General features: G+C 36.5%; 2 protein-coding genes across 8 annotated transcripts in view; both read left to right on the forward strand.

The window, feature by feature from the left end:
* Positions 1–1,147: 1,147 nt before the first annotated feature.
* On the forward strand, positions 1,148–12,058 carry mfsd1l (major facilitator superfamily domain containing 1-like). The gene is made up of 13 exons (XM_067434523.1): positions 1,148–1,375; positions 1,739–1,839; positions 2,837–2,958; positions 3,111–3,166; positions 3,296–3,439; positions 4,591–4,749; positions 4,838–4,953; positions 5,965–6,065; positions 6,150–6,261; positions 8,651–8,788; positions 9,215–9,354; positions 9,944–10,055; positions 11,459–12,058. The coding sequence occupies exons 1-13, from the start codon at positions 1,354–1,356 to the stop codon at positions 11,585–11,587; spliced, it is 1,452 nt and encodes a 483-aa protein (XP_067290624.1). The 5' UTR covers positions 1,148–1,353; the 3' UTR covers positions 11,588–12,058.
* A 1,168-nt stretch (positions 12,059–13,226) lies between these two features.
* si:ch73-103b11.2 (protein outspread) overlaps positions 13,227–22,263 on the forward strand; it is a 64,005-nt gene continuing 54,968 nt past the window's right edge. For all 7 annotated transcript variants that reach the window (XM_067434553.1, XM_067434552.1, XM_067434551.1 and 4 more), the window contains exons 1-2: positions 13,227–13,991; positions 21,606–21,683. In XM_067434553.1, coding sequence (XP_067290654.1) covers positions 13,860–13,991; positions 21,606–21,683 — 210 coding nt within the window. In that variant the 5' untranslated portion in view covers positions 13,227–13,859. The remainder of the gene's footprint in view (positions 13,992–21,605; positions 21,684–22,263) is intronic.

Raw genomic sequence — 22,263 nt, forward strand, 5'->3', positions numbered from 1 at the left:
TTACATTATCCCAAATCATGTTTGAAAATATGTTTAATGCCGTCTTCACATGCTATCGGAAATTTGATAATTCCCACTTCTGAAGTCGTGATTACGAGCTCACCCCTTTCAAATTTTGAAATGTGCAATTTTTACATTGGAAACTCAATAATTAAATTAACGATAATTCAGAGAGCATAATGTGAATGCAGCATTAATCCAGAGAAATAATCAGTTTTAAAGTGTCTGTGCGTCGACCTATCAATGACATCATACCCCATACCCGTGTACCCTTGATTTCCTGTTTTATTTAGTAGAAACCATGGAAACACCAAATACGATTATAATATATAATGTGTTTTATTAGACAGGTGAGCGATCATTAACTAATCATTGTTCTACAGCTCAACACATTTAGTCTTATTGTTTAAATCTGGTTAAATCTGTTCTTGATTTACCGCGAGTACCATGTTTTACCATGCCTAAGATTTATGGCATTGTGTGAACAAGTGTCTCATAGCAGCCATTGAGCGAACGCACAGAGTAGCATTATAACATAATTTTTAACACACTCAGAGTCAGATGTGTGTAATATGATCAACAGCGCTGCGTTCGTCACATACAGATGAGCAGAAGAAGTGACAGCAGTGACTGTGGCAGAATAAAAACTCCTTGAAATAATAAAGCTACGCCTTTGTTTTGAATAAGCGACCCCTAGCGGTGAAGAATTACATATTGTGCCTTTAATTGCAATTATATTATAATATAATATTATTGTTTTTATGTACATTTTATAGCTGGATAATATTATACAGATTATATATATTATAAGAATATATACAATTCATTTAAATCCATTCAGCCTTTTTAAGCATGCTTAAAGCGCTTTAAATTCGGCTATATACCCAGACAGCAGCTGACTCCGAGCATACATTTTCTTTCCGTAAACATGCCATGAGAATGGGCACTGTTTTGTTTAAAGCATGATTAAGCATAAATGATTAAATTATCAAATTATCTAGGTATTTAATCAGTCAATCAGGTCTCCACTGTTTTGCGTGATTGCCCAATCATCACTGAAAGTGCTGTGTCAGCGCTGAGAAAAACAACATCATCTGCTCAGTCACATGACGCCCAGGCTATGACGTAACGCCAAATGAGGAAAAGTCAGTCAGTTAGAAAACATGGATCGACTGTTCCTGCAGTTTGGAGCTTTCCCTGTTTTGCTATGATTTATAGATCAGCAAATAGCGACGGCTACTGGACAAGCTGCACATTTTGAAGCTCGCCTCCTTTCTGGGCCACATAAACAAAAAGAAATCACACTAGATTGTCGTTATATGGGAAGACTGCGGAGATTTATCTGGGGTCGAGATGGCCAAAGCAGCAGAACAAGGTAAATGAATCACTTCACACTGATTTCAGGATGTTTGTGAATTTGGTGCCATGAGCTCTCAGGTTGTAAACAGAAGCAGATGTGATTGAATTGACTAAGTTTAATTTATTAAAAATATTAATATAATAAATCATCAGGGATAGCTCACATTGTTTTCTCTGTTAGCGTAGTAACCTAATACATGATGACTAACTCTCTCTCTCTCTCTCTCTCTCTCTCTCTCTCTCTCTCTCTCTCTCTCTCTCTCTCTCTCTCTCTCTCTCTCTCTCTCTCTCTCTCTCTCTCTCTCTCTCTCTCTCTCTCTCTCTCTCTCTCTGTGTGAATGTATGTGTGTCTTGGTGTGTTTTTTGTGTGTATTTACAGCCTACTACCGGTTCGTGGTCCTGTTTTTTAACTGTATGCTGACTTTCGGCTCTTATTTCTGCTTTGACATTCCCAGTGTCCTGCAGGAGCAGTTTCAGGGGGTGAGGAGCAACTTACTGACCTCTGACTTCACTTTTACTTCACTTAATCCTAGTTTAGGCTACAAGCTGCGATCACTGTTTATTCTGACACCTTTCTATCAGAACCAGCATTAACTTTTTGAGCAATTTGAGCTCTAGTAGCTCGTCTGTTTGATCGGACCACACGGGCCAGCCTTCGCTCCCCACGTGCATCAATGAGCCTTGGCCGCCCATGACCCTGTGGCCGGTTCTCCACTGTTCCTTCCTTGGAGCACTTTAGATAGATACTGACCACTGCAGACCGGGAACAGCCCACAAGAGCTGCAGTTTTAGAGATGCTCAGACCCTGTCGTCTAGCCGTCACAATCTGGCCCTTGTCAAACTCGCTCAAATCCTTACGCTTAAAATTTTTCTGCTTCTAACACATCAAATTTGAGGACAAAATGTTCACTTGCTTCCTAATATATCCCGCCCACTAACAGGAGCCGTGATGAAGAGATAATCAGTGTTATTCACTTCACCTGTCATTGGTCATAATGTTATGCCTAATCGGTGTATATGCGACAGCATTTACATATACAACAGAGCATTTATTAAAAATGAGCTGCATACACTTCTGCAAATTTCCAGCGGCTGACAGATGAATGCATGGGAACATTTGGCCGCCTACATTAATTGAAACCTATTGAGTGACCAGAAACTTGGCCCGTCCAGTCACAGTGAGGTAATGAGGAGGGAGGAGGATCGATACAATCGTTCCAAACCGCAGAGGAGCTAACAATAAGAGTAAAATGACATGAAGCCTGTTGAAGCCATGTCATAAATAGCCAAATAACCATGACAAATTTAATTATGACAGTTTTACGGGAAAAAGTATTTACTAACGTAATAAAATGATGTATGATATGACCCTTTTAACATCATGAGAGTAACAAATATCACATATAAACCTCTGTGGTTTAGACTCTAGGTCAGTAAAGTAAGGCCGTAAATGCACAAACTGTGTTGTTTCCTACAGAATTTGACATGTCCAAACGGGACGGTGAGTAACAGCACTGGTAATGGCACAGGAACGTGTGTGGAAGGTCTGGGAATGACGCCACAGGAGTATAACCTGCTCTACGCCATCTACGCCTGGACGTGAGACTCACACCACTGTTATTTTAGTATCACTGACATACCATCATATTTCAGATCATATTTCATGTCATATCATATTTCTAATACTCATACCCAGAATTTAATTAAGTGTCTGTCAGCCTCTTATTTTGGCTGTTATTTTGTTTTCCCAGGAATGCTGTGGTGGTCATCATGGCAGGATTCCTCATTGATAAGTTGGGAAACCGCTGTGAGTTGAAATGGATTTTCTTTTTTCGTAATAAGCTGTCTTGAAATCCGTCTGAATTGTCAATATTCAATCTCTTGAATCGTGTTTGTGTAAAGTTTGACGCAAGTGTTTGTGTTTTCTCTCCTGTAGTTGGCGTTTTTCTGTTCTCCTTCCTGACTGTGTTGGGCTCAGCGATCTTTGCGTTGGGGTCTCATTTTAAGGGCACGACGTACCTGTTGCCCCTCATGTTGACTGGACGACTTCTGTTTGGATCTGGAAACGGATCCCTGACCAGTATGACATCAGATATTCACCCGTAACACCACTGACATTGTGGAGGTTTACCTCTAGAAACGACACATCTTTAGTTCTAAATTCAGATTCAGATGAGTGTAATGATAATAAGTGTGCACAGCAATTTGTTGTGGCTTTCAGGAAAGGAAATTAACTCTAAATACAGTACATTTTTGTAACGTAACTGGACCCCCAGTGGCACCAAAATTAATATAAATGTATTAAATATAAATGAATATAAATTACTTATTTTATTTTCAGATTCTAATGAAAATGAAAATGCTCATCTGCCCAGCTTTTCCCCCACCCATTTTACCTACACCTGGTTTCTGTACGTTAGGGTTAATACGAGTCAAACGTGACCATATTTATTTTAATAATACATGCATGTGCATGATTCATATGTGCATCCTGTTCCAAAGAAAAACATAATCTTTTTCAATCTATACTGAGAATTAAAAAAACTTGCTCTTTCTCTAAAAATTACTTTCCTTTTCCACTGATGTCACTGTTGGGTTATCAACTCGGATAATGATTTAGTCTAATGGTTATTTAGTCAAATGTTTTAAAGGGATAGTTCACCCAAAAATGAAAATGTTGTCATCGTTTGCTCACTCTCATGTTGTTCCATGAATGTCACAGAATGTCTGTAACTAAACATTTGACGGTATGTTGTAAAAAAACAGAATTTATATTGTAACAAAATAATATATTGTAAAAGATGTTGGTAACCAGACAGTTGATGGCCACTGACCACCCATTGTCTTCCATAGTAGGAAAAAAATACAATAGTTACCAATTATTTTTTTTACGATATACTGTTTTCTGTTCAACAGAAGAAAGAAACTCATACAGAACAACAGGAGAGTGAGTAAATGATTAAAACATTTGGGTGAACTAACTTTAACAAACTCTCCTTCTATCTAGTCCAGAAATGCCCCAACATATAAAACATTTCAAATTAATTTCCCACAAAATTCAAGTACCTAAAGTATCCAACAGCACACAAATGGAATTTTTCTTTCTCTGATTCTTTACTAACTCAAAATCAAAAAGGGGTTTCATTGCCAAAGCCTTTAGAAACACACCCTTAAAAAAAGCACCATTGAGAAAGCTACACTGGATCTCATGTGTCCCTCTTTCTTTCTCAGTTGTCCAAAACCGTATTACGGCGTTCTGGTTCCGCGGGAAGGAGTTGGCTCTGGCTTTCGGACTGACCCTGGCCTTTTCTCGATTGGGCTCGGTTCTGAACTTCTTCTTAACGCAGAGGTTTGAGTCTCAGTATGGTATGCAGTGGACGCTGTGGGGAGGTAAGAAACACAACATGCACCAACTAAACCTTTGATATGGCATCCTATGAATATTGGAAATAGACATGCATCTTTTTTATGTGTACAGGCACAATCCTGTGTGTTCTTGGGTTCCTGTCGGCTGTAACGGTCAGTGTTCTGGATAAGATGGGGATGAAGCAGCTGGGATTGGATGGAGTGATTCAGGAGGAGTCACGCAAAGTGGTGAGACAGAGATATAGATGGCCAAGGTTATGTTTAGACTGGCACTACTACAGGATACTAGTTTTACTATTGCTGCAGTATAATTTAATAATGATGATGATAATAATCAGGGCTTGACATTGACTTTTTTGCTCACCAACTGCAGTGGCTAGTTGTTTTCCAAAGTTACTAGCCACTCACCATTTTCACTGGCCACAATTTTAAATTTAATACCAATGGGAAAACTGCCATATAGATATTTTTTATATTATCTCATAATTTGGCAATAGGTTTATTAGGCTGCTGTTACTTTAAGGCCTGATGCACAGATCCATTATACTGATACACATGTGCTTTCTTTCTCAACTCTTTACATTCACTTAAAACAGAACTGTTTACCTGACTACTCACCAGCATTTTGACATGATTTTGTGTGTATTTTGACTGTTTAAGCACAATGAGCAGCAAAAATAACTCAATTTAGTATTGAGATGGTTTTATGTGGGTGTCAGCACAAAATCTGCAGGAATGACTAAAATGATGTGCAATATGCACAACCCTATGTTGAAATTCAAGCCCTATAACAGCAGCAATATTCATCCGGAGCGAAGGATACGAGTGAGTGAGGGAAGGCAGGTTTGTGTGTCGCTGGTATTGTGAATCTGTTTTGCGGAAAATAAGTATTGGAAGCTTTTCAGATATTTCAGTATCGAAAGATCTATGTTTTCGACAATACTACATTGTAATATTTCAGATGCCTTTTTAAAAGACTAGATTGGAAAAATGTACATATTACACAGTATATTAATTAATCTCATCAAAGTGGCTAGTAGGAGTTACTCCGTTACACACCACTGCTGAAATACACACGCATTTGTTAATGTCAAGCCCTGATAATAATAATAAACTTGATTTATATAGTATTCATGTGTGTGTATATATAGTATTTTAACGTTTTCTTTTTCGACAAAGTACCAGTTTCAATTCAATGATTTGTTGTTGTGATACAGCTGGTGTGTATTGTGTGTGCAGAGAGTTCAGGATGTGAAGCGTCTGTCTCTCAGATACTGGCTGCTGGTTCTTACCATCATGTTCTTCTATAATGGCATCTTCCCCTTCATCGCTGATGCCAGGTACAGTCATGAAGCACATAGATGTTTCTAGAATAAAATGGGTTTGTACACATTGCTCATGTGTTGCTGTTTGTGTGTTTTTAGTAAGTTTATCCAGGATAAATACGACGGGTACAGTCAGAAGGAGGCGGCGTACATCGCGGGCGCTGTGTATGACAGTTCACTGGTGCTGTCTGCTGCTGTCGGCATCCTCATCGTGAGTCAAACTAACACTAAACTCACAATTACATGACATGCACGCCACATATTCAATTTACAGGCTTACACATACATAGACCACTGTTCTAAGGCAAGGTTATTTTCGTAAACGAAAACTGAAACTAAGACTAAAACTATTGGTCAAAAAACATTTTCGTAAACTGAAATAAAATTTAAAAATCTGAATAAATAAAAAACTAAAACTAAACGAAACTAACTACTCTTACTAAAAAACTAACTGAAATAAAATAATAATTAGCAAAAATAAATATTCGTTTTCGTTATTAATAAGCTCTCTTTAATGTGGTGGAAAATCTGACTGTGGCGGTTGAGGGAGTGTCTATTGCGCAACTGCGCGTGAGCTGAGGAGGAGATTAACCGCTGCCCTGACGGACGCGTGCAGACAGTCAACACATCGCTAGTCTTAAACGGCAGTTCACAAAGAATCAATGCGTCCGTGGCAGTGAAAGGGGAAATAACACAAGGTAATGAGATGCACGTTGAACTTCTTTTAAGCTCACTGTTTTAGAATGCCGTTTCTTACGTGACGAGAGGTGCAGGCGCAAAAGTCAGCAACTATATTAGCAAATAACGTTACTAGCCTACTGTGCGTTTGAGATTTCATGTTTGCATAATATTGACAGGCTCAAAGGTGTTATCATAATCATTTACTACTAATAATATTATTATCTGTGTGGAGACATTTCCCCACAAAGTAGGGAATACCAGGACACACACACACAGGTTTGTTTCACTATATAAGTGAGGACATTGTAAGGACTTCCATTGATTTTATTGGTTAATGATATTTTATATCCCCTAACCCAACCCCTATCCCTAAACCTACCCATCCCAAGAACGTGCAAAACAATAGATTTAAATAAAGACATGTTTTGGCCGATTTATAAGCCTTTTTAACTAGTGAGGACCAGTCAAATGTCCTTATTAGTCAGTTATCATAATATTTTACTAGATAAGTGAGGACATTGGTCCCCTTTACAATTATAGCACAACAAACACACACGCACACACACATGTCTGGTGCACTATCTTTGTGGGGACTTGCCATATAGACGTAATGGTTTTTATACCATACAAACCATATATTCTATCCCCCTACACTGCCCCTGCCCCTAAGCCTACCCATCACAGGAAACTTTCTACACTTTTACATTTTCAATAGAACTCATTATGTATGATTTATAAGCTTTTGTACCCATGGGGACCTCAATTTAGGTCCCCACGGTGACACGAGTCCCCATGAGTCTGTGTGCATTCAGGTTGAAGTCCTCACCAGGCTAGAAAAACATGTACACACACACACACACACACTCACACACACACACACACACACACAGAGCAAAACTGCTAGCCTACATTGTACTACTGAAGAAATTAAAATAAGCTTTTAATTGTTTAACAATATTTCATCTGCTATGAGTGAGTTTGTCTGGAATTTATAATTTTTACTTTTATATTTTACGTTGCATTTATTTTGTTCTTTAAGATAGATCCTCTGAGTATTAGCCTATGTCAAAAATATCAAATATAATTTTTTAATATCAAAATATAATTTATTTCATTTTTATCTCCAGATCGTTGTTTGTATAGGTCATAGTTTGACTCAAGCTTTTTTGCTCAAAGGTGAAGACCCAACTTTATGCATGTTTTGTAAGACCGTCCTGGGTTTAAACAATAATGCTCGTTTATTAAGTTATTTCACTTAAGGATGTTTAGTAAGATTAAACTCTAATCTGTTAATTAAACTTTGCTGAAATTAAAAACCTTGATTTGGTCTCTACACTTCATTATGGTAACTCTGCTAAACTATAATTACTAAAACTAAAACTGAAACTAAATAAATAAAAACTAAATAGAAATGTATTTGCAAAATAAAAACTAAACTAAAACTAGCAAAACCATTTGTAAAACTAACTAAAACTAAACTGAAATTTGTAGAAAAATTGAAAACGATAATAAAATAAAAACTAATTTAAAAAAGCGAAACTATAATAACCTTGTTCTAAGGTTTTCCTTCTTAATACTTTTATTGCATTAAATTGCTCAAAAATGACAGTAAGGCCATTTATATTTAGCAAAGAACAGTTTCTCAAAGATATTAGGCTGTTTTCCACATTAATAATAATCAGAAATGTTTTCTTAATCATATTAGATATTAAATGATTATATATTAAAGGATTTGTGAAGGATCATGTGACACTGAAGACTGGAGTATTGATGCAGAAAATTCAGCTTTCATCACCGGAATCAATTATATTTTACAGTATATTACAATATAAAACAGTTCTTTTGAATTGTAAAAATATTTCACAAGATTACAGATTTTACTGTAAAACATTAAAATATTGTTTGTGTCTTTGCTGTAGGACTATGTGGGGCTGCGCGGTGTGTTCGCAGGGCTTTGTGCCGTGTTGACACTTCCTGTGTTTGGTCTGCTGGCCTTCACATTCGTCCCTCCTCTCGTATCAACCATCTGGCTCGGCATCACTTACTCATTTGCTGCTGTGAGTATCAAACACACACACACACACACACACACAATGGATGGACGCCAGCTATACAATGTAATTGGAGTATTGCAGCATGCTCAATTGTATGGTCAGCAAACACTGTAAGAGAGCTTGTGATTGGCTGAAGTATTCAGGATTCTCCAATTACTGAGGACGATGCTGATATTTTGAAGAAATTTGAGATGTTCATGCAGGATTAGCTCAGTAGGGCTGAGTGGGGTAAGCTGTGCCAGTTTTTGCATAGGTTTTCCTCTAGGGAAATAGACAAAAATATATATTTCAGGGTGTTTCTTTTTTTTTTTCTCTTGTGTTTGTGTGTTGTGTCTAATTGTACAAATATAGTGCCAGTATTCTGAATTCAGGTTAATGTACATGTTTGATTCGTGACTGGCATGTTTTTTGTGTGTTTGTGTGCTGTAGGCGAGCATGTGGCCTTCTATCCCCCTGGTGGTTCCTCAAGCCACTTTGGGCACAGCGATGGGATTGGCCACATCCATACAGATGATTGGCATCGGCATTTCCAACCTTGTGGTGGGACAGATACTAGGCACCAAGTCCAGGTGACATTTATGGCCATCATTTATGTTCATGCACATTGCATTATATGACCATGTATTTTGGACAAGGCACCATGACAGTATCATGATATTCTTCAAAGTAACATGTATATGGGTAGCACTTAATTTTACAGTCCTGTTCCCCGTGTACTACTATGTACTTATTATAGTAATTGCAATAACTCTGTTATAACTAGGTACTTACACCTAAATCTAACCTTAACCCATGTAGTTACCTTATATTACCCAGTACTTTCCTAGGTAAGTACACATTCTGTAAAATAAAGTGCAGATTGAATGTGACAATAGCACACACGCAATGTCCTTCAAGAAAAAAATCTTCAAAAGTCTTTATTCAGAGTCCATAAAAATACAAAAGAGAAAAAAAACAAAAAGGCATGTTTTCTTTATCACATCATCATAAGTGTCTAAGTACAGATGACATACCTGATCTAATTTAAATATATTTTACTGCACTACTCCTGTTATATTAAAATATGTGTATTGAAGTCTTTGAAAAAGATCTATACTATAAAATATATGTATATGTATAGTAACATGTCTGTATCATAGTATGTGTTTTGTGTGTCAGTGATGTTAAGATCCCACTGTGGAGATGGCAATATATGATGATCTTCATGCTGGCCAATACCATCAGCTGCATAATCACCTCTACAATACTCAACATTGTTGACTATAGACAGGTAACACACACACACACAAACACACACTCGCACACACTCACACATATCCACCCACTATTGCCACATCTCTGAATCACCCATTATAGACGGGTAACCTCAGGTAACCATAGCAACAGTATGAACAGATGAGAACTGTGAAGAGTTTGTTGAACACGGAGTGAGGCGGAGCAGGACGAGTTGAGCGACACTTCACATTGGTGTAATGTTCAAGAACATATGATTTCACACAACCTTGACCGGCGTGATTACAGGGTGTTCTCAGAGCCTGAAAAGCTTGATTTACCCCTTATTGTCTAGTTAAGTCTGTCAAGAGACGCACATAATCGTAGAAAATCTCTAACAAAACAATTCTCAAAGTTAATTTTTAAGCTTTTTTACAAATCAAAAATAGTTTTGTACCACCAAGATATTAAGAATATTGTACCTTTTCAAGTGTGTGTGTGTGTGTGTGTGTGTGTGTGTGTGTGTGTGTGTGTGTGTGTGTGTGTGTGTAAGTCAAGTTTATTTGTATAGCACATTTCATACCCAATGGCAATTCAAAGTGCTTTACATAGAAATTAATTAAAACAGTGGTAACAAATACATGAGAAAAAAGAATACCATATGGACAAATAAAAAATTTAAAACAAGCATAGTTAAAACAGTTGTATATATATATATAATATATATTGTATTTTTTTATTTATTTATTTTTATTAGTTTTATTATGGGGGAAAAACAGGCGGAAAAAATGTATGTATAATTATAATATTTTTTCAAACATTTAAAAATGTGTATATATATATATAATTAATATAATTAAATAATTATTTTAATGTATAAAAGTATTTACAGTTAGGGGTTAGGATTTAACAATAACTCTAAGTAAATAAATTCTACTTTAAAGAAATTGTATGATTATGTATACAAGCTTCTTCTCTTGTTGGACTTGGTTTCATAAATTTTTGAGCTTCCGCACCAAAGCGTTTTCCATTTACAAACTTCTTCAGTGTATACAGTATAATCTTCGGCACGGACATTTTACAGCTTTTTTTATCTGTCTTCTACTACATCATTACTTAGAAATGAGCAACACTGATAGAGAAACTGATATCGGCGTCGTATAGTCCGATCGTGGCGCGTGACACATGAACTGTGAGTTTTGAGTCAACAGTACTTTGGAATAGCAGAGGTTATTTTTGGCTTTGAAAACATATCAGTTCATTTTAATAGAGGTGGATTGGATTGTTCTGCGGTGACAGTGTTGCTCATTACCTAATGCGGTGAAAATGAACTGAAAATGAACTTGCATTCCTGATCTTATTGTGCATGATTTATCAGTGCATGTACAGTATATGAACTGTTTTTTCTTGGCTTTAAGATATTCTGGTTATAAGATATTATTTAAATGCATGTGTTTACAGGGAAGCATTCTCAATAAGACAACGAAGAGATCGACGGCTCCAATTGCCGCTCAGACAGACAGAGAGCCGCTGATGAATGAAGAGGATAACGAGGACATCAGCAACGCTCCCTCCATCAACAGGACCTAGAAGACCTCTCTGTTCTCCCTTATTCCGGGACATTGGACGTTATTAAAGGGAAAACTGAGCTCTCAGGTCTAAGCGTGTCATATAATGTTCAGTATTAATGCTAACTTAAGTTCAGGCCATTCCTAAACTATTCTTGACTGCCAGGTTTATTGAAATCCTTTCAGAAATAAAGGGTAAATAATGTTTTTATTGAGGAAGCTTGTATGGACATGTTGACACTGTCATCTGTTTTATAATGTCAAACAAACATCTGCTCTGTCACATATGAACAATGTTACTGTTTGACTAATTTGAGGAGGGTTTCATCTGTAAATTTACTGTTGCGTCATTTTAAAAACATGATGAAATGGATCAGATTTAGGTGTTATTACTGCCTGTGATTACAAAATGATTGACTGATATGCATTTTGTACATTTTTAGGCTTTTTTTTTTCTTTACAAAATAAAAATAAAGTTGTGCCAGATTATAAATATTGTTAATTTTTAAAAATGTCATTGCACAATTACTATATGCACAAGCAAAAATTTCAATAAATAAATAAATAATAATAATTAGATAATAAAACGATAATAATCTATTTATAATAAAATTATAAGTATATATTTGTTAATATTTAAGGTAATAAATAATTATTAACAATACTCCTTTAATGGTTATAATATATTTAAATATATATTATAATTATATATAGCATTAAAATAAGTATTTTAATTATAAAGTTTATATATATATATATATATATATATATATATATATATATAAATAAATTATTAATTAAAATATTTGAAATGCCATTTTATTGTATAATATAATATTACTCTTTTTAATGCTATATATAGCATTAATACATAGCATTAAAATTGTTATTATATAATATATATTGTTTTGTTTTGTATTATATATATATATATATATATATATATATATATATATATATATATATATATATATATATATATATATATATATATATATATATGTACATTTTAATAATAATAGATTTTATTTTAAACGCACTTTTCATTCCAAAGAATCTCAAAGTGCAACAAAGGGAAAAAATAACAAAAAATGAATAACAAGTACAAAATATAGAATAGTACAAACTTTTTATAAAATATAAAATAATAAATATATATTATATAGTAATAATATATATGAGTGTTATTATATTATACAATAAAATGTCATTTAAAATAGTTGAATTAAAAATTTATTTTTGAAATTTATTTTCAACGCCAGGCTCTCATACTACATTAAAGCCAAACGGGGGCACTGGAGAGCCGCTCAGGTAGGATTGGTCACTATCTGGGGGCGTTACAAGGGTAGTTATCAAATATCTTAACGCATGCATTATTTAGTATAGTCATTTTTCACTGTATAACCAGACGAAACTCAGTAAAACACAGTTTAAATGCATAAAGATCCTGTCTGTAAGTTTAAATAACTTCAGTTTACACCGTGCACAGTCCACCGACCTTGATTCTTGTTATTCCCCATAAAAATCAGTGTGATTGAACAATCTGATTGGACACTGGCGTCCTCTGACTACAAAAAGTGGGCGTTTCCCTTCTTGTGATTGGTTAATGCCGCATGTCAGTTAACTCGTGCCCCGCCTCCTTCATTCCTGCGTGTGTGTGGAGTGTGTAGTATGTGTGGAGAGCGCAGCCGGACCCGTGTGATCAGCTGTGACCGTGGGAAACGGACCCACTGTGCCCATCCAGACCTGCACAAATCCGTCTTCGGAGCGTAAACTCTCTAGAGAAGGCACATTGTTCCACATCATGGAGTTTCGGGACAGTTATCTTCGCGTATCGCTGAAAGGTTCGTCGGAAGCTGTGAGCTAGTGGAAAGTAAACACCTCCGGTCCATCACCATTTACTTAAGAGTGTTTGTACAAGTTTGCCTCATTATTTTGGAACTCGCACTGTAACGCATCAGCGCGCGTCCGTGTGCCTGCGGGGGAGCGGGCACGCGCATGGATCGAGAGCGCGGAAGGTCCCGGACTGAATCCCATCAGAAATCAATCCAGGAGAGCTTGGCTAAATTAAAACTTTTTAGCTAAATTAATTTTATTATTGTTGTTATTTTTATTTTTATTATTGTCCTCTCAGTGTGGGTCCTGTCAGATTATTATTGCGCATAAATAAATAATTATCGCAGTGAGTTTGTGATGAGGCGGACCGGAGGTCGGACTGCATCGCGCGGGGGAGGACTCTCCGGTGGAATTATTGCGCAGTTTTTAAAATAACGGGAAAACGGGAACACACACTCATGGCACAGAGTATGTCAGCAAAAGATAACGCCTGTCGAAAATTTCAGGCCAATATTTTCAACAAGAGTAAATGCCAGAACTGCTTCAAGGCTCGAGACGCGCACCTGCTGAGTGATGAAGACTTCTCACAGGTAATAATATAACCACAAAACTACACGATAATCTCTTATTATTAGCTCTGTCTGATAACTTAAGGTGTCAAATCAGTAATGACCAGCGAACTGCTGACCACTAACAATAAAGTACCATGGTAATGATATGTTTCTATTCTAGAGAATGACATTTGGCACAATATGAGTAATGTTTTTTTGGACATGTATTGTGGTAATGCCATGGTATTGTTGGAGATAATTGGAGTATCATGGAAAATCATACTTTATTGTGTATATATAGTGCATTAAAGACAATCTGAGGCACTGGATAAACCACCAAACTGCTTCAAAACTACCCTACACTCTAAAAAATGCTGGGTTAAAAATAACCCAAGTTGGGTTGAAAATGCACTAACCCAACAACACTAACCCATTGGGTTGTTTTAACCCAATGGCTGAGTTGTTTTAACCCAGCCATTGGGTTGTCTTAAGCAACATTTAACTCAACCGCTGGGTTAAAACAACTCAACCGTTGGGTAAAATCAACCCAATTGTTGGGTTAGTGCATTTTCAACCCAACTTGGGTTGTTTTTAACCCAGCATTTTTTAGAGTGTACCAAGATAATGCTATGTTTCTATTTTAGAGAATTATAGTATATATATATATATATATATATATATATATATATATATATATATATATATAATTATATTATATTATATCATTTTATTTGGGGGGGGGGTGAATGCACTGTGAAAATGCTGTTGTTGAAGTATTGTGTATATATAGTGCATTAAAGACAATCTAAGGCACTGGATAAACCTCCAAACTGCTTCAAAACTACATACCAATAAAGTACTATGGTAATACTATGTTTTTAGACATCGTCCAAGCCGAGGTTGACTGCCCATTAGGTTTTGAGCACAGCCTATTCTAGAGGATTGCAGTTGGTCTTAAAATAATACCATATTTTTGGGCATGTCAATCATTGTGATTCCATGGTATTGTTGGAGGTAATTTGATTATGCATATTGTAACCATTCCTTACCATAAAGTGAAATTGACTAATCTAACCAGTTTTTCTCATTGAGATGACTCAAAAAGGGGCCAGAATAATCCAAATTCCCATTTTATTTTATTTTTTTCTTTCATTTGTAAATACAGACCACAGGCTTGTAATGCAATAGCGTGTGCTTTGGTGTAGTGGTTAAATATCAGGGTTGCTTGAAAGGCTGTAGGTTCAAACCCCAGAGACGTTAAGCCATACGAATTACCATTAGGGCTTTAATTGAGACACTTAACCTCAGGTTACACCCTTGAGGCCTGACCCATTTCTGATGAACTGCTGTGTTGGGTAAAGGTGTCAGGCTGATGACTAATTAGGGATTAGTTGTATTTAATGATGCAGTTGACCAGATGCACAGGGTAGAGATAAGCGACCTGCCTCAAGCTGCTGTATTCATTGTTTCGAAGTTTTAAACCAGTGGTCATTAAAAATCTTGGCTGGTAACGGGAAGATTGTGGGTTCAAACCCATCACTATTGAGCAAGAAGACTGATCCTTTTAATTTGGCTAAAATTGTCTGCTGATTTACTAATCAGTGGAACCGTTTGGTGTCGTTTCACCAGTTGTAGACCCAAGATGCATCTAATATCGGAGCGTCAGAACTATTTCGAGTCTTGATTCCAGCTCCGGAACGGTTTTACTGTAAGGCCACACACAGATACAGGGGGTTTCCAGACTGTATCCTTAAAAAATACCACAGCTGGGTCTCGACTATATTACTGAGGTGACGTGGCCTCCGTTTGCCATCTGTCTCACTGTATAGGTTGGATTGTTATCAAAGAATGAAGTGATGAAGCAAAGAAAGACTGAATATTTGGACGTGCAAGTGAACGCTTCCAGAGAAATGAGCCTCAAAGCAGCACAGAAGTCTTTTTTTAGAAAGCACTTTGGAAATTGAGATGACACAGTGAAGTGAATCGGGTCTTCAGTACCTGTTAAAGCAGTATATTGAGTTGTATCCTCTTATTTTTTTAGTTTTATATTTGTGGTCATAGCCTTCAGAATTAAGTCCCAGCAGACTTCCTTAGTGTTTGGCTCTTATGTCTTCTGTCGTCCTGCTCTGAAGGTCCACAAGGAACCAATTTATTTGCCAAGTGAATCAGGTTATTCAAATGGCTTAATACTATCCATCAAGAACTGATGAGATGGGGGAAATTCTCTGCAGTACAGGTGTTTAAAAAGTAAAAGGGCTTGGTGACATTTATGAAAATGTCAGAAAATGTATGTTTTTATAAGAATAACGTGAAGGTTAAAAATGTACCTTGTACCCTAAAAATGAGAATAAAGTAAAAATGATAGTCGTAGCATTACGAGAATAAAGCCAAAGCAGTACAATATTAAAGTCAATCAATATTTTGAGAATAAAGTACACTGAAAAAAACATTAGGTAAGATTGACTTAATTTTTCTTTGGCAAGTTTTTGCACACAAATTTACTACATTTTTTAAGTAATCTAAATATCTAAGTAAATAACAAAACAGATATTTTGTAGATACCACATAATAAGTTAACACAGAGACATCAATACTTAGTACACAATATGATGGTGACATTCAATGGATTGTGTATGAATGTGTCATTTTGAGCAGAAAATAAACTCCAAATGTTACAAAATGGCAAGTTACTAAACCTAACAACAAAAGCAATGATGAACCGGTGTCATGATAAATCCTGTCCCCCTGTGAAATCGTGTCCGCAAGGACCCCAAGAGCGATTCTATTGGCTGAAAGAAATTTTAATAGGTAGAGCCTGATTACAATTCTTACACAATCGCGTTTTGATTTTTGCTGTTTAAATTGTCTTAAAATAGTCTTTAATGTAAATGGTAAATGGACTGCATTTATATAGCGCCTTTATCCAAAGCGCTTTACATTTTTGCCTCACATTCACCCATTCATACACCGACGGCGATGTCAGCCATGCAAGGCGCCATCCAGCTCATCGGGAGCAGCTGGGGTTCGGTGTCTTGCTCATGGACACTTCGACACTTGGTCAGGTGGAACCGGGGATCGAACCACCAACCTTTCGGTTTGTAGACAATCTACATGAACCACTGAGCCACTGCCGCCCCTCAGCCCCTCACTCACGCCAATGTCTTACAAAGCATATGTTTCATATATTAGTAGTATATAACTGAAGCTATAAGTGCTTATATAAGTATATAATTCAGAACATGTTTTTGCTCCCATAATAGCAATCAATTAAATATTTTAAATAAATGTTTTGCGTGTGTACTTATTATGGCAATGAATTCATAGTTTATTAGTTTATTATTTAGTTATTTTTAAACAATTAATTGTCCAGAACCATGTATAACAACTTTTGATCAGGCATTTAAAACCGCTACCAGCGGACACGATTTCACAGGGGGGACAGGATTTGTCATGACACCGGTAAATACAGTGAAAAATCAACTGCCTTAATTCAAACCCCAGTGCATGATGGGAACACCAGTATCGGAAAAGTTGAGTAGATTTCCTTAATTTTATAGCGCTGATATTTACAATTTAATTTCTGCAAGCTTGAATTGAGTATTAATGTAGAATTTACTTACTTTTTTAAATCCTTTCCGTGTTTTTTCTGTAGTATTTACTTCACCACAAAATCATGTTTATCAGTATAGTATATTATGTGAATAGCTAATTATTTTGAGAAAAAATATTAGTAGTATTGCTAGAAACGGCATGAATATGAAAATATTTTTTAATCTCAATAAAACTTCAATAGTGTATTGCTAATACTAGGACTTTATTTTTGTAATTTTTACTTCATTCTCAAAGGATTACTCAAAGAATCTCTACGACTCTCGTATTGCTTATAATCTTATTTTTAAAATTTTTGATTTACCTTGCACTATAATGCCATTTTACTGTGTGGTCAGTTATGATTTTATCTTGGCATAAAGATTCTGTGTCAAGAGTTTTACACATACATGAAGATAAACAGCAATATTTTACATTATATTTTTTACTTAAACATTGTCAATACTTGGGGTGGTGGTGGGGGGGGGCATGCGAAGACTTCAGTGAACGTTTTGTGTGTCGCCATAATTATCGAATCTGAGTTATGAATTAATTCACTTAAATGGATAGTTTGATTCAGATTTAAATAATTGTGAATAGCCTGTCAAGCAACAACAACATACTAGCTTCAATAAGGTGAGTTCTGCACGACAAATATTGTTGGCATTGTCATCAGAAAATGCAAAAATCTAGTTGTGTTGTTTGTTGTTGTTCAGGTGTACGGCGCATGTAATGGTTCAGGGCCGTCGTTCTGTCAGACAACAATATACCAATCTCTCTCTCTCTCTCTCTCTCTCTCTCTCTCTCTCTCTCTCTCTCTCGCTCACTCACTGCAGTTGGTCAGGTTTTGAGTTGTTCATTCCACACATATTTATCCATGCTTTTTGTCATGCTATTAGTATCCACCCTCCCCCTTGACACACACACGCGCGCACACACACTCTGTGAGACAGTCGGTGCTCAGTTCCGCTGTTATGAGAGAAAAAGGGGGGCTGTAAAAATAAACAGAACAAACTTTAACCATTGAAGAGGAAAATCTGGCCTACATTAGCCCCTCTCTCACTCTCCCTCTCTCTGCGTCCCTGTCCGCTCCTCATCACTGATTTCCCAGAGCACAGAGTCTCCCATTAGCAGATCAGGAGAAACTAGATTTTCCTAAAGGAAAACGTGCGGCAAAAGAATAGTGTTAAACTTTTGGTTAAACAAAAATGCAATTCAGTATGCAAATATGATTGGGTTTACCAAATGAAGACTGAATTTATCCACAGATAACTGTTCTCCTGAATTAATTTGAATATATAGGATTCGTATTTTGAAACTCTAACCAGGTGCAAGAACCAGAGAAATTAGTTTGCCTTTGTTTTTTTCATCCTGCACTTGAGCTGAGCAAACGTTTTTCTTTTGCTCAGGCTTTTTCACGGGCCATCGTTCAGGTTGTCAAACCGACATTCCTTTAACCAGACGATGAACTGGCATTCATTCGCTCACTCTGGTACCTTAGCGGAGAAAAATCAGCATGTTTCTCCTACTGAGCAAGAGATGAAAAGGAGAGTTTTGCCGAAGTCTCCTGCTTCTCAGATGTTTCTTCTATGAGAAAAAGACGCCTGTAATCTCATGGGTGCCCTCTGGAGTTTCAGAAGAGATCTCAAATGCTCACATTTGCCAAAATACTAAAGTCTGTGATTAAAAGTCACATCTCAGTGTGAACTCAAACATTTCTCCAGGAGCAAATCACATAAACTGGTATCACCACATCGTCTGCTGTACAAGAGAGCTGCACGCTGCGATACTAGACTTTTGCTTGCGGTTTCGGTACAGAATTGTCACTTGCCCAAGTGGGCTAGTGTTGCATCATTACTTAAGTTTATCATATGCACAACTTTAATTTTAATTTTATTTTTATTGTTCACCCAAAAATAAAACGTTGATGTTTATCTGTTGACCCCCAGGGCATCCAAGATAATGATGACTTTGTTTCTTCAGTAGAACACAAATGAAGATTTTTAACTCTAACCATTGCTGTGTGCCAGTCATATAATGCATGTGAATGGTAGTAAAATCTATGAGAGTAAAAAAAAACATACACAGACAAATCCAAATTAAACCCTGCAGCTCGTGATGGGTTTGTGCGAGAAACCGAAGAGTATTTATATCATTATTTATATTTTTTTTTTTACCTCAAATACACCGTCCAACAGCCTTCAGCGTGCGATCACTTCCGGTGAGTGAGGTCAATGTACACGATATGGTTTAGTTTACACAAGCGCTGGAAGGGATCTCTTGTTCGTATATCTACGCCATATCGTGTACATTGACCTCACTCACCGGAAGTGATTGCGTGCTGAAGTCTGTTGGACGGTGTATTAGAAGGAGAAAGTTATATAAACACTGTTCGGTTTCTCGCACAAACCTATCGTTTCGCACATCCCTAGTAAAAAGTTGAGAAAGAAAGCTTATGTGTATCATTGTATTGGATTCGAGCATTAGCTCTTAAAGTGACAGCAGCCTAATATTCCCGCTGCCGTCTGTCAATCGTGTTAAACAAAAGCCATTAGATACCGAGAAGAATTCATTTATACAATGAAACATTCAATTTATTACATTTCTGTAGTATTCCTGAATACTTTTAGACCTACGTGAAAACCTTAAAGGCCCACTCAAGTGCCTTGAAACGCGCCGCATTATTCAATGTGTTGACGTAATTTCCTCTGAAATGGCTCCAGCTGTTAGCAGCTCCTCCCCTTTTTTGAAACAGCCAATAGCGTTTTGTTAATATACAGTTTGACTAGAGCGCAAGAGCGGACCTTTCTGTTTGGTAAAGCCAGTTTCCTCTAACACTGTTTACCATCATAATCTCCTCCATATCGCTTTGAAAGGCAGCATTCTGTGCAGAATTCAAATGGGTCCGATATGTTTGTTGTCTGCGCGGACTCGCGCTTATGATCCACGCTGCGCTCTCGTGTCTGTAGTCTAAATTTAGACCAGAGCCGTTGGGGTGTGTGTGCTGCTGCGGTGCGTGAAAACAGATTTTATTCGCCTCAAATGAAAGTATATTTACATTGAATCGTTTCCTATCACATATAGGAGTGTGCTGTGTGTCTTTCACCATGAAGAAATTAGTAAATGTGTGTTAACAACGGACCGATTTCAGCCGCAGCTTCAGCAGTGTAGGGGGGCGGGCTTTAGATTCTAGAGAGCATTTTGATTGGACAGAACATTTGACGAGAAAGTGAAGTCTGCGATGATGTCACCTAAATGAAAATTTTGTCAACTTTAAGGCTAACACAGACATACTAAAAGCTAAAAAACGTGCATTTTGATTTCAGTGGACCTTTAAAGCACTCTTGATTTTATTTGTATTTATATTTTGTTGTATTTATTTGTGCGTCTGCTTGTAATTTGTTGTTTGTTTTGAAAAACTCAATTCAAGGTTAAAATCAAACTCCCTTGTTTTGTGTGTAAACTCATGTGTAGCAAAAGTACCCCGCTGGTCAAACACAAATACATAGAGTGAGCATGCATTGATTTAGGTGAGATAAAAATTTTTTTTTTTAAATACTCACGGTATTTAAACTATTGTTTCATTTGTGTCTATTCGCCATTTTTGGAGAAACATAAAAACAAGTTTTATGTACTAGAATGAAACATATCTGAGATCTCCAGTAAGTCGGCTGAGCTTAAGAGGAACCTCTGAGTAGTATTTTTTCTCTCACATGCGCTTTCTTTGAAGTTTCTGTACTATCACAAATCCGTCCGTCGGCACTTCAGTTGTGCAGTCACAGGAGTGTCACGTGCAGAGATATTTTGGTGATTTTCTTGAGCATGTTTCCATAAAAGTGTGTTGGATGTTAAAATACTTTCGTAAATCCCAGTTTAATGTGCATTGAGACGTGACCATCAGAATAAAGTTCCACATAGCAGACAAAATGATTGACGTAAAAAGCACCCAACCGCACTTTTTGCCGGTAGGAGCAGGTTTATCTGAAATAGTTGATGTCACACCAGTGTTAAAAAGAACTAGAGTCATGGTCTTATTGTTTTAACATCATGTGTTGCATGTTTCAGGCAAAACCCATCTACGGTGGATGGCTGCTCCTGGCACCTGAAGGAACAAACTTTGACAATCCTCTGCACAGATCACGGGTTAGTATGACTGCACGGCTCTTTAAAGCCCAGGGAAAACTTCACCAAGAACTTGCCACGGAATATGGATTATAATGCAGTGCTGCACTTTTTACTTTGCAAGTTCATTTTTGGCAAAAAATGTCTAACAATAACTATTTTTAGACACATTCTAGAATGTGCTGTTCTGCTGTTCTCACCAGCACTAATAAAGTGAATCTCATGGATGCTGGCAAGAAATGTCCAGGTCATATTTCACCCCATTTTTTCGGTGTGTGTGTGTGTGTGTGTGTGTGTGTGTGTGTGTGTGTGTGTGTGTAGACTTTTCCTAATTGGATGTGATTTACAAATAAAATTAAAATACATAAATACAATTTTAAAACTAAAGTCAAATTCATTGGGCTTTGATTAGGTCAGATTAAATTATTAAAATGATTTAAGGACAAAATAATATGAGATTAGTAATATGATTATTTTATAATTAATTTATAAACATCTTTTTTTATCCTTTATTAGTAAATTAATATTTCATTAATAAATTATGTTTTAATAATTATAATGAAATAATGATTATTTTATAATTAATTTGTATTTTTTGTTA

The sequence above is a fragment of the Pseudorasbora parva genome, chromosome 24 (genome assembly GCF_024679245.1).
Source record: "Pseudorasbora parva isolate DD20220531a chromosome 24, ASM2467924v1, whole genome shotgun sequence".
NCBI classification, from domain to species: Eukaryota; Metazoa; Chordata; class Actinopteri; order Cypriniformes; family Gobionidae; genus Pseudorasbora; species Pseudorasbora parva.

Coding starts and splice junctions, on each gene's coding strand:
- mfsd1l (XM_067434523.1), top strand. CDS start 1,354: ATGGCCAAAGCAGCAGAACAAG. Junction 3,167..3,295: donor TGATAAGTTGGGAAACCGCT/GTGAGTTGAAAT, acceptor TCTCTCCTGTAG/TTGGCGTTTTTCTGTTCTCC. Junction 8,789..9,214: donor TCACTTACTCATTTGCTGCT/GTGAGTATCAAA, acceptor TGTGTGCTGTAG/GCGAGCATGTGGCCTTCTAT.